At 40.5% G+C, this 14120-nt stretch overlaps 1 protein-coding gene across 22 annotated transcripts in view; it reads right to left on the bottom strand.

Annotated features, from left to right (window-relative positions):
• ENAH (ENAH actin regulator) overlaps positions 1–14120 on the bottom strand; it is a 155574-nt gene that overhangs the window by 119092 nt on the left and 22362 nt on the right. For 2 of the 22 annotated variants that reach the window (XM_063716473.1, XM_063716501.1), the window contains one exon: positions 9709–9814. The exons of 19 other annotated variants lie outside the window; for them this stretch is intronic. In XM_063716473.1, coding sequence (XP_063572543.1) covers positions 9709–9752 — 44 coding nt within the window. In that variant the 5' untranslated portion in view covers positions 9753–9814. Of the gene's footprint in view, positions 1–9708; positions 9815–14120 lie in introns of those variants that run through there. One more of the 22 variants, XM_063716437.1, reaches the window with a different exon arrangement.

Below are 14120 nucleotides of genomic sequence, written 5' to 3'. Positions count from 1 at the left end.
AGGTTGGTTGGTTCCCCTAGCAACCAGCTCCCCCACCCTGAAGCTATCCAGGAGCCCCAGCCACCAGTCATCTCACTAGCATACAAAAAGACATTTATTACTATACTTTGGTCAGTCCAAGGGTTTTAAGAGCTGTGTGCCAGGAACCAGGAACAGAGACCAAATATGTATTTCTTATTATATTACAATACCACATTTACCTATTTTCAGACACTCAGAAACCTGTCTCAAATTTCCGATTCCATAAGGTAAGTAACCCTTCCTCCAACACCAATCCTACCTCTATTCCACAACCTCAATACCCTTCTCCATATACAAATAAATCCTTAAGAGTAATACTTTGAAACAGTCACATTTAAGGCATGAGAATTATTTCAGACTCACTGGTGACAATATGCCAATATTAAATAATGTTGAGAAAAAAATTTTAATGAATGAGTTTATTCATACAAGTAAATTTCAAATTAAAATACATTTAAAAAGGAACCTAACTACAACTACTCTATGTTGATGTATGGTTGAAATGCGGATTCACAAGTACATGTTATATATTTATAATTATATATTGCATCTATATATAAAAATTGAAGATAAAATATTCTTCTATGAAAAGATAAGCTAATTGAGATGCTCAAAAATCAAAAGTGATACCACCAGTCACAACTACAAAGTCAATCTAAATATCTCTGGAGGTGGTAATTCTAGACTCCAATAAAATACAAGCATTCAAAACTTATGGTTACTGAGTTTCTATTAGTGATTGGAAAACTAACTCCACCCATTAAATTAAGATTTGAAACCAGGCATGGTGGCTCAGGCCTGTAATCTCAACACTTTGCGAGGCCGAGGAGGGCAGATCACCTGAGGTCAGGAGTTCAAGACCAGCCTGGCCAAGTGGAGAAATCCTGTCTCTACTAAAAATACAAAAACTAGCCAGAGGTGGTGGCAGGCACCTGTAATCCCAGCTACTCGGGAGGTTGAGGCAGGAGAATCGCTTGAACCTGGGAGGTGGAGGTTGCAGTGAGCAGAGATCATGCCACTGCACTCCAGCCTGGGCAACAGAGCAAGGCTCCATCTCAATAAAAAAAAAAAAAAAGATTTGAAGATGTCCAACTTAAGTGCTGACCTCAGACCAACAAATGCAAATGCATTCTCAGACATGAAAAAGAAAAGGACATTTCCATCTGTCATCCTTATAGTTAGCTGAAATATACATGTACACTGACAACTATGACATTATTTCTAAAAGTGAATTTAAATTCTATTCACAAAGTAACAACCTAACCAAATAAGCAAATATGTAAATGTACTTCCAGGCCCTGTACATTATCCTTCCATACCACAAAAGACGTTCTAGTACTGAGTGACAGCTTTTAGGCTATGCTTAGATAGAAACTGGGGTTATTAGGATCCCAGCTCAGGATTTAGACACATTATCTGATACATAAAGGTCAGGCGTAAACCCAAATTAAAAGCACCCATTGCAGGTTCTTATATCTGTGGTATTAAAAAGGTATTTTTTAAAAAAACTTAAAACTTAAAAAACTGAAAGGATCTTAGCTGTACAGTGCTAAGCGGACAGTGTGGTCACAGGAAGGCAATTAATTTAGTCTCTTCCTTAAACTCGACTTAATTTGTATTATCATAACTGGTCAGAGGTATGATTCACCCATGCAACTCCAACTTACTAGTAAGCTTAAGAATAGCCAGCTAAGTAAATTTTACTACTAATGCTTCCAAAGGTTATTAGAATTTACATTCCAACACACAATATGAATAAATCTCATGTGATACTGCCATCTAAACCACCAGAAAGCACCTTAAGTCTCTCCCATTACCAAAATGGTTAGATAATATACAGTTAATTTTGAACTGAAACGTTCTGTTACCACCAACCTATGATTAAATCCTGAGCAAAATCTTAAGGGAAGGCATAACATTTTTAATTGTTCATCGTAGCTATCAATTATTCTTTCAAGGAAGCTCTCTTAAAAGAGAAAAGTTATCAGTTAGAAGCATTACCAGCCAGAACTAAGTGAATATAACTGGAATGAGCAGGAAAACATTTATCCTTGAGGCAAAGGAACATAATTTCAGGAACCAGGAGGCAGATTTCCACTACATACCAACTTGCACCTAATCCTAAACAGATTGTTCAGCAGCTGTTGCCCTTGCCAAACTGGTCTCCATTCTCATCCAAACATCCCCCTGGAGGAAAATGACAATTCCCTGAAAGCAATCAGCCTTACTAGCAATCAACTTTTCCAAAAACTGGGAAGAAAGAAAAAGTGAACCATGGACCAATATCCCTAAAACCTAATAAAACAATATCCTGCCAGCAGCTCTTTATATGAAAGGCTCACGCATCTCTCTTAAAAAAGAATGGTCATCCAGATACAAAATTGGCCGCAGGGACTTCTTTCAATCATCCAGTGGCCAATGTGGAAGCTTTTTCTCCTCACCTCTCCAAGACAGTACAGCACAGAAAAAAAGGGGAAGATAATCACCTCTCTGTTCCCACTATCACTTCTGCTTCATATTCACTAATACGTAGTTCACTGATTCTAGACAGGTGCTCAGGACTGTCTCCATCCATTCCACAAATCTATCAAGTGCCTACCTACCAGTCTTTCTTGTTTTCCTCTGAAATATAGATGAATTCTCAGTGATCACTCTACAAAAACTCAACTTAGAAAGTTTCATGTTCTACTTAAAACACTTAAATGAGAACACTATCTCTGTGCTTTAGGTTTTCTGTTTTTAACCACCTTTATACCAGCAACTACCAGGAATCACCTTTAAAAAAATTCCAAAGGATTCTACTCTATACTAAATTACACTGCGTTACGTGCAGGTAAAGGAAAGACATGAGCCAGAGTTCAGAGGAGTTTGATGGCACCAGTGGAGAGAGAGAAGGCCTACTTTCTGGCCCACAATAGGAAGGCAGAAGGTTAAAGAAGTCCGAGGACCCCTACAATGGCTTACCTTCAATCCCCAAGATGCCAAACCTACATCAATTCATCTCCCAAACCAGCATTACTCAAATGTTTAAGGCCTGTGATAAATAAATACACTGCATATACAACCCAGTATATACACATACACACACACACAAATGCACAGGGACTAAATGTTTCATGAAACAACACTTGCCATTACCATGTGCAATGTTTCTTGAATATTTTCTATTCTTTCATTTGTGATAAATCCTGTTAATAACCTACAGTTAGAAAAACTAACCTACAGTTAGAAAATCACCACCCTTGCCAGGTGCGGTGGCTCACGCCTGTAATCCCAGCACTTTGGGAGGCTGAGGCAGGCAGATCACTTGAGGTCAGGAGTTTGAGACCAGCCTGGCCAACATGGTAAAACCCTGTCTCTACGAAAAAATACTAAAATTAGCTGGGCATGGTGGCAAGCGCCTGTAGTCCCAGCTACTTGGGAGGCTGAGGCAGGAGAATCACTTGAAACCGAGAGGCAGAGGTTGCAGTGAGCCGAGATCCTACCACTGTACTCCTGCCTGGGCAACAGAGTGAGACCCCATCTCTCAAAAAAAGAAAAGAAAAACACCACCCTAAAATACTCCCACCTCCCTAGTCTTATTTTGGGGATCAGGGGAAGGAGGATGACTATAGAGAGAAAACCCATCAGAACCTTGGGATTAAGGAGAATCCCTGGGGCAGAAGGGCCTTCAATCTCAGACATCCCAATTTAAAACCCTGAATGGTCTCAGAGAAATGCTTTTAAAACACAGCTATCAGGTCAATTCTGCAGTCTCAGTGTTTTGTCAAATAAATTATAGACATCAAATGTCTGGTGATACCAAAAACTACTTGTACCCTAAAAGTATTGAAATAAAAAGTACATAAATGATAATAAATTTTAAAAATTCACTAAACTAAAAAAAAAGTCTGGTGATAATTAAATGTAGTGGATTGAACCATGTGAAACTGCCAACATCTGGTGATTTGCGACTTCCAAAAACAGTAATTTCTTATAGTTTAGCCTAATAGTGTAACACATACTTGAAGGATACGATGCATTAAATGGCCTTGTGTGTACTACCTGAGAACCTACTAGCCCTCATTATAACACGGTTCCCACAGAAAGATATGTGCTAAGCTCCTACCAAAAATCTGATTTGAAAGCTGGAACTATCTGCAATTAAGATGTAATGTGATCTAGTATCTCTGAATGCTTTTCAATGTGACCACTACTGGTTTCAACACTTCATCACTAGAAAAGTCCCAGGCCTCTCGTGGTGGCTCACACCTGTAATCCCAGCACTTTGGGAGGCTGAGGCGGGTAGATCACAAGGTCAGGAGATCGAGACCAGCCTGGCCAACATGGTGAAACCCCGTATCTACCAAAAATACAAAAATTAGCTGGGCGTGGTGCCGCGTGCCTGTAGTCCCAGCTACTTGGGAAGCTGAGGCAGAAAAATCGCTTGTACCCAGGGGGCGGAGGTTGCAGTGAGCCCAGATCAGCCACTGCACTCCAGCCTGGGTAACAAGAACAAAACTCTGTCTCAAAAAAAAAAAAAAAAAAGGTCCCAGGCCTCTAATACAAACCCACTACTTTTCCATGCAACTTGGGATACTTGATTCATTCTTGTTTTCACACAATTACCAAATCTGGAGCCTCAATCTCAGCCTGCTACTTTCTATCAGATCTATCTTATTTTCTGAAGGTATGTTCACTTCAATCAGATCATAAGTTCCTTAATGTGGAGATAGGGCCAGGCGCAGTGGCTCACACCTGTAATCCCAGCACTTTGGGAGGCCAAGGTGGGCGGATCACCTGAGGTCAGGAGTTCAAGACCAGCCTGGCCAACATGATGAAACCCCGTCTCTACTAAAAATTCAAAAATTAGCTGGGCATGGTGGTGGGTGCCTGTATTCCCAGCTACTCAGGAGGCTGAGGCAAGAGAATCGTTTGAACCTGGGAGGCAGAGATGGCAGTCAGCCGCCATCTCGCCACTGCACTCCGGCCTGGGTGACAGAGCTAGACTCCGTCAAAAAAAAGAAAAAAAAGTGTGGAGATAGTCCTTTGTAGTCTTTGAAAGCCCCCTTCTTTATGGTGATATACTATCATTTGATAAAATGTATCCCGAATTAAAACAAATCTCCTTCGGAAAATCCTCGCCCATGTCCACTTGCCTAATCATCTTTTTAAGAGTGAAAATGCTATCATCCTATTACCAAATTCCAGAACCTTGGTGTGACCTTTCACACCAACCATTCTCATTATACTTACCACCCTTCTGACTCAGTATGGCCATGGGAATTACTTCTTTAACTCTATCTCTTAATCAACCACTAAGATTATTTTACATATACACCATAAGGGCCCAGTCACTCAATCTCCCAAATTCTTCATTGGCTTTTGTTAACTGCATACATCAAATACAAACATTTCCCACCTGCTACATGGACCTCTAACTGAATAAATCCCAAGCAGTCACTCTTAAATTTACCATTTACCTCAGTACACAGCTTCAGTTTCACCTAATCAGAAATTAGTTGCTCTCTGTGACATACCTAACCGCCTTCTCAAAGCTCTACTCAGTCCTTGGAAACAGGAGTATTTGCCTTGGAAGAGGGGAGACCATTGAGAACTCTCTGTGCTCTCTTTGATTCTCTCATAGCCTCTCTCTTCATATCTCTCACTTCAAAAGAAGCTGAAAATGTTTCTACTTCTAACATGAAACTATGTACTATCATCTTAGATGTGTAAAGAACATGTTTTTAACATGCCACTGCTCAACTCTTTAAAAAGTCATACTATTATTAAGACCATGTAACAACATGGAAAAGTGTCCATGGGTTATGTTCATTGAAAAAGGACACCGAAGGTTATTATGCATATTGAGTGTTAGGCTTATGGGGTGATGTCCCTTCAAATTTGTGTTCATATGTTTATATATTAGGAGTGATAGATATGTTTGCTATCTTGATTGTACACCTTAAATATGTGACATTTATTGTATGTCCATTATACCTCAATAAAGCTGTTGGCCAGGCACTGTGACTCAAGCCTATAATCCAGCACTTTGGGAGGCTGAGGCAGGAGGATCCTCTGAGCGCAGGAGTTCGAGACCAGTCTGGGCAACATGGCAAGACCCCATCTCTATTTTTTTTTTTAAAGCTGTTAAAATGTTATAAATTGTATTAAATATTTGATAAGCTATGTGTCTTAGTTATTCCTGCTGCTACAACAAAATACCTTAGACTGAGTAATTTATAAACAACATGAGTGTACTGCTCACAGCTCTAGAGGCTGGGGAAGTCCAAGATCAAATTGCCAACAGATATGGTGTTTGGTGAGGGCACGCTGTTCATGGATGGCACCTTCTATTTGTCCTAATATGGCAGAAGGGCAAAAGGGGCAAGCTCCCCCGACCTAATCACCTCCCAAAGCCCCTACCCTCTTAATACCATCACCTTGGGGGTTAGGTTTCAACCTAAGAATCTTGGGAGCATACACGTATTCAGACCATAGCACTATGGCAGAATGACATAACCACAAGCCTTCAGCATGTAAGGGCGGCTTGTAAGAGCTGGGGGATAGGGGATCATCAGAGAGAGTAATTTGCACCAGGAAGTAACTCGAAGGATGGATTTCAAAAGGAAAAAACTAGAAACAGTGAGGGGCACAGGGATAAGACATAAAGAGAAATCCTGCACCCCACCACCCCCACCATGGCCAAGTTTACAGAACCTTCTCAACTTGAAGCAGAAAAACTTGCAAGTTAAGGCTTTAAAAGTAGGGGAACTTTTTATTACAGAAAAGGTTCTGGATTATGCTAAAATGCAAAAGAAAGGCAGCTAGAATTTTTCAAGACACTAGAGTTCTTACTGTGGATTTAAGAGATCTCCGAAAAAATAGGCTTAGAGAAAAATAAAGGTGGTTTTAATTTTGTCTATAATTAGCAAAGTAAGTTCATTCCTTTGTTTTTCTAAATTATATTTCCCAATTTTTCTGTTTGGCTTAATATTCGTAAAAATGCTTCCCCTAAGGCTGTTAGATTACAGGCTATCTCATTTATGTTGTTGAGCTCACCAGTACTAACCTGGTGACTGAGAAAAGAAAAAAAGAAATTAAGTCTTTATCAGCAAAGACTCATAATTTCACCTGTATATTCAAAAATATGATAATACTTCCATTAACAAATTTTTCTTTTTTTTAGATTCAGGGTTATGCAGGTTTGTTACACAGGTACATTGCATGATGCTGAGGTTTGGGCTTCCTGCCCCCCAAGTTGTGAACATAGTAGTGTTTTTTTGTTGGGTTTTTTTTTTTTGGGGGGGGACGGAGTCTCGCTCTGTCGCCCAGGCTAGAGTGCAGTGGCGCAATCTCGGCTCACTGCAAGCTCTGCCTCCCGGGTTCACACCATTCTCCTGCCTCAGCCTCCCAAGTAGCTGGGATTACAGGCGCCTGCCACCATGCCCGGCTAATTTTTTTCTTGTATTTTTAGTAGAGATGGGGTTTCACTGTGTTAGCCAGGATGGTCTCGATCTCCTGACCTTGTGATCCACCCACCTCGGCCTCCCAAAGTGCTGGGATTACAGGCGTGAGCCACTGTGCCCAGCCAGTACCCGATAAGTAGTTTTTCACTCTTGACTTCCTCCCCTGCTTTTGGAATCCCCAGTGTTTATTGTTCCCATCTTTGTGTCTGTGTGTACCCAATGTTTAGCTCCTACTTATAAGTGAGAACATGCGGTATTTGGTTTTTTGTTTCTATATTAATTTGCTTAGGCTAATGGCCTCCAGCTGCAAAGAACATGATTTTGTTCTTTTTTTATGGCTGCAGCAAATCTCTTGAAAAACACAAAAACTTTAAATACTAAAAGCTTCATAGGTTGGGTACAGTGGCTCATGCCTATAATTCCAGCACTTTGGGAGACCAAGGCAGGAGAACTGCTTAAGGCCACGAGTTCAAGACCAGCCTGGGCAACACAGCAAGACCCTGTCTTCAGAAAAAACAATTTTAAGATTAGTTGATAGAGGAAGAAAAGGACAAAGAAATATTTTTAAAATAAATATGGCCAGGCATGGTGCCTCACACCTGTAATCCCAGCATTTCGGGAGGCTGAGGCAGGCAGATCACTTGAGGTCAGAAGTTTGAGACCAGCCTGGCCAACATGGTGAAACCGCGTCTATACTAAAAATACAAAAATTAGCTGGGCGGGGTGGTGGGCGCCTGTAATACCAGCTACTTGGGAGGCTGAGGAAGGAGAATCGCTTGAACCTGGGAGGCAGAAATTGCAGTGAGCTGAGATCACACCACTGCATTCCAACCTGGGCAACAGAGTAAGACCCTGCCACTAAATCAATCGACAAATAAATAAATAAATAAATAGATATTTTAAAAATAAATTAAAATTCCCCAGGTATGGTGGTGCAGGTCTGTAATCTTAGCTACAACCTGTCCTAGACAATGAAAGGATGCTCTGATCTCAACACTGGACTCTATCCACCAGGGATGAAGAAGCCGAGATTAAGGTCCCCTAAAAGGAAAATACCCCAGGATTCTGCTTGTGTTATCTGTCACAGGGTTGATTCTTCCCAGGTCACAATCTTACATGGTTTCTACATGACTGCATCACCAAATAAACGGGAAAGCTAAGGACTAAGTGCTCACCTAACCTGGTGGGATGTGAAATGGCTCACCCCCTAATGTGACAGACAGCTCATGGTGAAGAACTGTGGTCAACAATGGGGATGTTGGATGTTCGGAATTCCAGTGTCCCTATTCTCACACATAACCTGTTCCTGAAAAGAATGTGAAAGCAGAAGAGCTGAGCAATAGGCTTATTTTCAAAATGGGTTTTCATTCCAAGAGTCAAAAGATATGAAAAATCCTTAGTTAGGCTATGAATGTTTAGTTTTAAAAGCTACGGTATAAGCGATCACTTAAAACAAGATAAAGTAAACATGAAATGCAGATAAAGTTAATTTTCTTAAATTCTTAGCTCAAATTCTAGTCTTCTTGGCACACCTCAAGCAATATTTAGCAGACAAAAATAATTTTTAAAAAACTGCTCAGACACTTTGCAAGAAATGAGACGTTGTCTTATCAATTTTCTTTAAGAAATATCTTAAGACATAGTTGAACTCCCGCTTTTTCTTCTTTTTAAAAAAAGAAGTCTTGCAAGCTACATTCCTCCACAAACTCTATGGTCCTGTCAATATAAAAGATTACTAAAACAGTCAACACGTTTCCTGTATTTTTGTTTATTTTTTGAGATGGAATTTCGCTCTTGTTGCCCAGGCTGCAGTGTAATGACATGATCTCAGCTCACCCCAACCTCCACCTCCTGGGTTCAAGCGATTCTCGGCCTCCCAACTAGCTAGGATTACAGGCATGTGCCAACATGCCCAGCTAATTGTTTGTATTTTTAGAGAGACAGGGTTTCACCATGTTGGTCAGACTGGTCTCAAACTCCTGACCCCAGGTGATCCACCCACCTCGGCCTCCCAAAGTGCTGGGATTACAGGCATGAGCCACCACACCTGGCCTCCTGTATTTTTAAAATATAACTTAATTTTGCTATTGTCCTCTTTAGTTGAATTATCATAATAGATATCCATTGCCAGCATTCCTTCTTCCATTTTAGAACTCTGTTCCTTCTACTCATTGGTGCCCATCACAGTACCTCATCTTCCATTAGAGAAGAAGGGACAAAGATGCAAGTCGGACCTTACCAGTCTTCTTCAGGATTTTCCTCCCTGAAGATTACAGGAAACATCCTTTGACTCTCCACTTATGAAAGCTGGAATAATGGCAATCTAGAAAAACCATGAAGAAAGACTGCAGGGAAAAAAAAAATAAAGCTAAGCAAATATGAGAAAGTAACTCCTACTTAACCAAAATGGTCAGCTCTGTTCTCATCCTTGAGGTCCTCAAGCTGCCCTAGCTCTAGCAACTCTCACTTTGACTCTACCAGGAGAACTAACTTGAGTTTCTATCAGTGCCAACAAAAAAATCTTGTCTGATAAACAGTCAGCTTAAGTACAAACTGGGTATCATTCTACTGAGATTAAATGCTACAGTTTGAATGTATGTGTCTCTCCAAAATCCCTATGTTGAAACTAATCACCAAGGTGATGATATTGCAAGGTGGGGCCTTTGGGAGGTGAATAGGTCACAAGGCCTCCAACCTCGTGAATGGCATTTATGCCCTTAAAAAAGAGCTAGGCCCTCCTGCCTTTGCGCCTTCTACCATGTGAGAATGCAGCAACAAGGCGCCATCTATGAAGCAGAGAGCAGCATTCAACCAAACACCGAATCTCTTGGCAACTTAATATTGGGCTTCCCAGGCTCCAAAACTGTGAGAAATAAATTTGTGTTTATAAATTACCTAGTCTAGGATGTTGTGTTATAGCAGCAAGAACAGACTAAAACACCGAAGCATTACCACTTTGGAAAACCAAGTGACTTCCATCTTTATCTCAACTGTGTTAGCATTAACATTTCCTTTCTTCTATTCTCTACTCTTTTTTATAAAGGCAAAACCACAATAGCATCCAAATAAATACACTACAAAGGCATTGATACTAGTGAAAATGAGCTGAGTGGGCAAATTGTATCACCATGCAATACAGTTCAAATCACTGTCAGCTGACATATGAAACGCTAAACTGAGAAAGAGGAATGGCATTTCATGACACAAGTACATATCATATGAGAAAAACACATAAATAAAATCCTCTGAGAATTTTTGTTCTCAGTCATTGGGAAAGAAATAGGTAAACTTTCTTCTGGCCTATCAGAAGAAAAATTGTGGGCTCTACAGTTTACAAAATGAGAAAGATGGTTTTAATACAATATGTCTTAAATTGATATTATCTATAATTTAGCCCCCTACGTTATTTTTATGGTTGAAACTTTGGGAAAAATGTTACTCAAACACCTATCTAAGTATAAGCATGTATGAAAATATCACAACATCCTGATTTGGACACCTGGTATTTAAGGTGCCTATTAGTTATACAAAGAAAATTAAGGTGCCAGTTTATTTATCTAGGGCTCAGGAGCAAGAGCTAGGTAAAAAATAAATCTAGGAATAAGCAGCACACAGGTTGTAAAGCCCAGGGAATGAGTAACATTGTGGAGGAGGGGAAGACTGATGGGGAGAAGAAAATGAAAAGGGAGGAAAGGAACAAGAGATACAGCCAATGAGATAAGGAGAGAACCAAGGGAGCTTAAAATCACTGCAAAGTGGCTCGAGGCCAGAATGGTCAACGGTGCTGAATGCTGTTATGAGGCCAAAGGAGACCAGATAAGACCTTCCTGTTATCAACTTTCAGTAGGAATGGTGTCCCCTGACCCTCCTATTCAGGGAGAAAATTTTCCATCCATACTTAATACTAAATTATCTAACAAGTTCTTAGGGAAAAGCTACTTTACCTCCAGAGTTGTTAATGATTTTCTAGCTAAAGAAGTAGCAGTGACTCAGGCTACATCTAATTAGCACCCCTGGACAAGGTGGCTACTGAATGTAACTTTCAGACGCCCCCAGACACACCAAGCCCAGTGGTGGAGTGGAGAAGAGAGCCAAACCTACCCCAGCAATCAAGGGAAATGTCATGTGAAACATACACTGTTTTGTCCCCTACCAACCTATAAACATACACTGTTTTGTCCCCTACCAACTTATCAAAATTATTAAGGGGACTGAAAAGCAGAAAAAGGCAGTTACTTCATGTTTCCAAAAGAATTCACCTTAACTGGGCAAAACAGAATATAAGCAGCTGAAGGGGCAGAAACTGGTAAACCAGGCTTTCCTTCTTTCTAATCCAATCTCAACCACGATTATAATTCTGGGTGTAATTCAGGATAGAAGCCCAGCAGAGCTGTAAATCAATTCTTAGATTTAAAGGTCAGCATCAAAACATTCCCTCCTATTGCTGGCTGAGGTGAAATGGACACTCCATATATTTGCTGGCTGGCATGAAAACTGGTACAACACTTTTGGAAAGCATTTTGGCAATAAGATTCGAGAGCTTTTAAAACCGTTTCTATTTCTTCAGGGATCTAATACTATTTCTGGAAATCCATCTTAAGGAATTAGTCTGCAATTAGGAGGGGAAAAAAACCTTTGGGTTCATAAAAGCATTATTCATTACACAAAATCACTGCAAACCACATAAATAGCCATTTTAAAGGAAGCAGGTAAATTACAGTGAAATATACAACTAATAAAATTCTAAGTTTTTTAAAAACATAGAAAATGCAAAACATATCAAATGAACAAGGCAAAAAATGTATCAAGTATAATCACACATATATAAACGCACAAAAATAAAAGAAGAAAATTTTTTTAAAAGATGCTGCAACTAGGCCGGGCACAGTGGCTCACGCCTGTAATCCCAGCACTTCGGGAGGCCAAGGTGGGCAGATCACCTGAGGTCAGGAGTTCGAGACCAGCCTCAACATGGAGAAACCCCGTCTCTACTAAAAATACAAAATTAGCCGGGCATGGTGGTGCATGCCTGTAATCCCAGCTACTCGGGAGGCTGAAGCAGGAGAATTGCTGGAACCTGGGAGGCGGAGGTTGTGGCGAGTGGAGATCGCGTCATTGCACTCCAACCTGGGCAACAAGAGCGAAACTCCGTCTCAAAAAAAAAAAAAGATGGTGCAACTGTGAACAGATATGAAAAGCAAACTGACTAGAGAGTAAGTCTGGTTAAGCAAGACAGAAATATGGGCCAGGCGCAGTGGCTTACAACTGTAATCCCAGGACTTTGGGAGGCCAAGGCGGACAGATAACGAGGTCAAGAGTTCGAGACCAGCCTGGCCAACATGGTAAAACGCCATCTCTACTAAGAATACAAAAATTAGATGGGCGTGGTGGACAGTGCCTGTAATACCAGCTACTTGGGAGGCTAAGGCAGGAAAATCGCTTGAATCCGGGAGGCAGAGGTTGCAGTGAGCTGAGCTCACGCCACTGCACTTCAGCCTGGGTGACAGAGCAAGACTCCATCTCGGAAGAAAAAAAAGAAGGCAGGGAAAGGCTGGGCGCTGTGGCTCACGCCTGTAATCCCAGCACTTTGGGAGGCCAAGGCAGGTGGATCATTTGAGGTCAGGAAATCGTGACCAGCCTGGCCAACATGGTGAAACCCCATCTCTACTAAAAATGCAAAAATTAGCCAGGTGGTAGTGGAGTGCACCTATAATACCAGCTACTCAGGAGGCTGAGGCAGGAGAATTGCTTGAATCCGGGAAGCAGAGGTTGCGGTGAGCCGAGATCATGCCACTGCACTCCAGCCTGGGCGACAGAGTGAGACCCTGTCCCAAAAAAAAAAGTAGAAGGTGGGGAAAAAAAAATCAAAGAAGGGAAGGTAAGCTCCTTAAGGATGCTTAAGAATGGTAGTAGAGATATTACATGGCAGAAAAAAAGCAGAGTCTGCAAAAACTCATCCCTATTCATCAATTGGAAGTTAAATGACTCCTTGCAATGTTTTTCTCCCTTTTTACTCCTCCCTATTGCTCTTTATTCTAAACTGCCAATACTACAATTAACTCCAGATTATTCATGAAAAAGAAGATCATAAATTTAGAGAATACTAAGTAGATGATGCAATGCCAACTGGCTTTAGTCTTTGGATGGCATAATATTAAAATTCTCTAACAACAAGTGTACCTTCCTATTTATATTAAATGACCAGAAAATGATTTGCATTCTCTATTGGAAGGAATGGCATGAAAAATGGTCCAGAAACAAACTGAAAAAGGAAAGTAAGTCCTTTCTATATAATTAACCATAATATGTATAATTTCATATACAAATAACACAATATAAAATAATATAAACTGCATCCTTTTGAACTATTTAGAAAAAAAAATGTCTAGAAGATTGCAGAGGTTTATAGCCAAACTAAATTCGTTAACAGTCCAAAATGCTGTTAAACTGTATTAACTTTACTTGGAAAAGCTACAGAAAGTAATTTTTTTTAAATCAATGCTCTTACCCACTAAACAAAACAGAAAGTAATTCCAAAAGAGGGTAACATCGCATAATAGTTGAGAGCACAGAAGAGTTGGACTGTTGGTGTTTGAATTCCGACTCCACTAATTACTACTTTTGTGTTCCTTTTTGTGCCTCACTCTTCTC

Source organism: Pongo abelii, chromosome 1 (genome assembly GCF_028885655.2).
Source record: "Pongo abelii isolate AG06213 chromosome 1, NHGRI_mPonAbe1-v2.0_pri, whole genome shotgun sequence".
Lineage (NCBI taxonomy): Eukaryota > Metazoa > Chordata > Mammalia > Primates > Hominidae > Pongo > Pongo abelii.
Note: the sequence above shows the minus strand (reverse complement) of the source record. Positions and strands in the feature narration are given on the sequence as shown.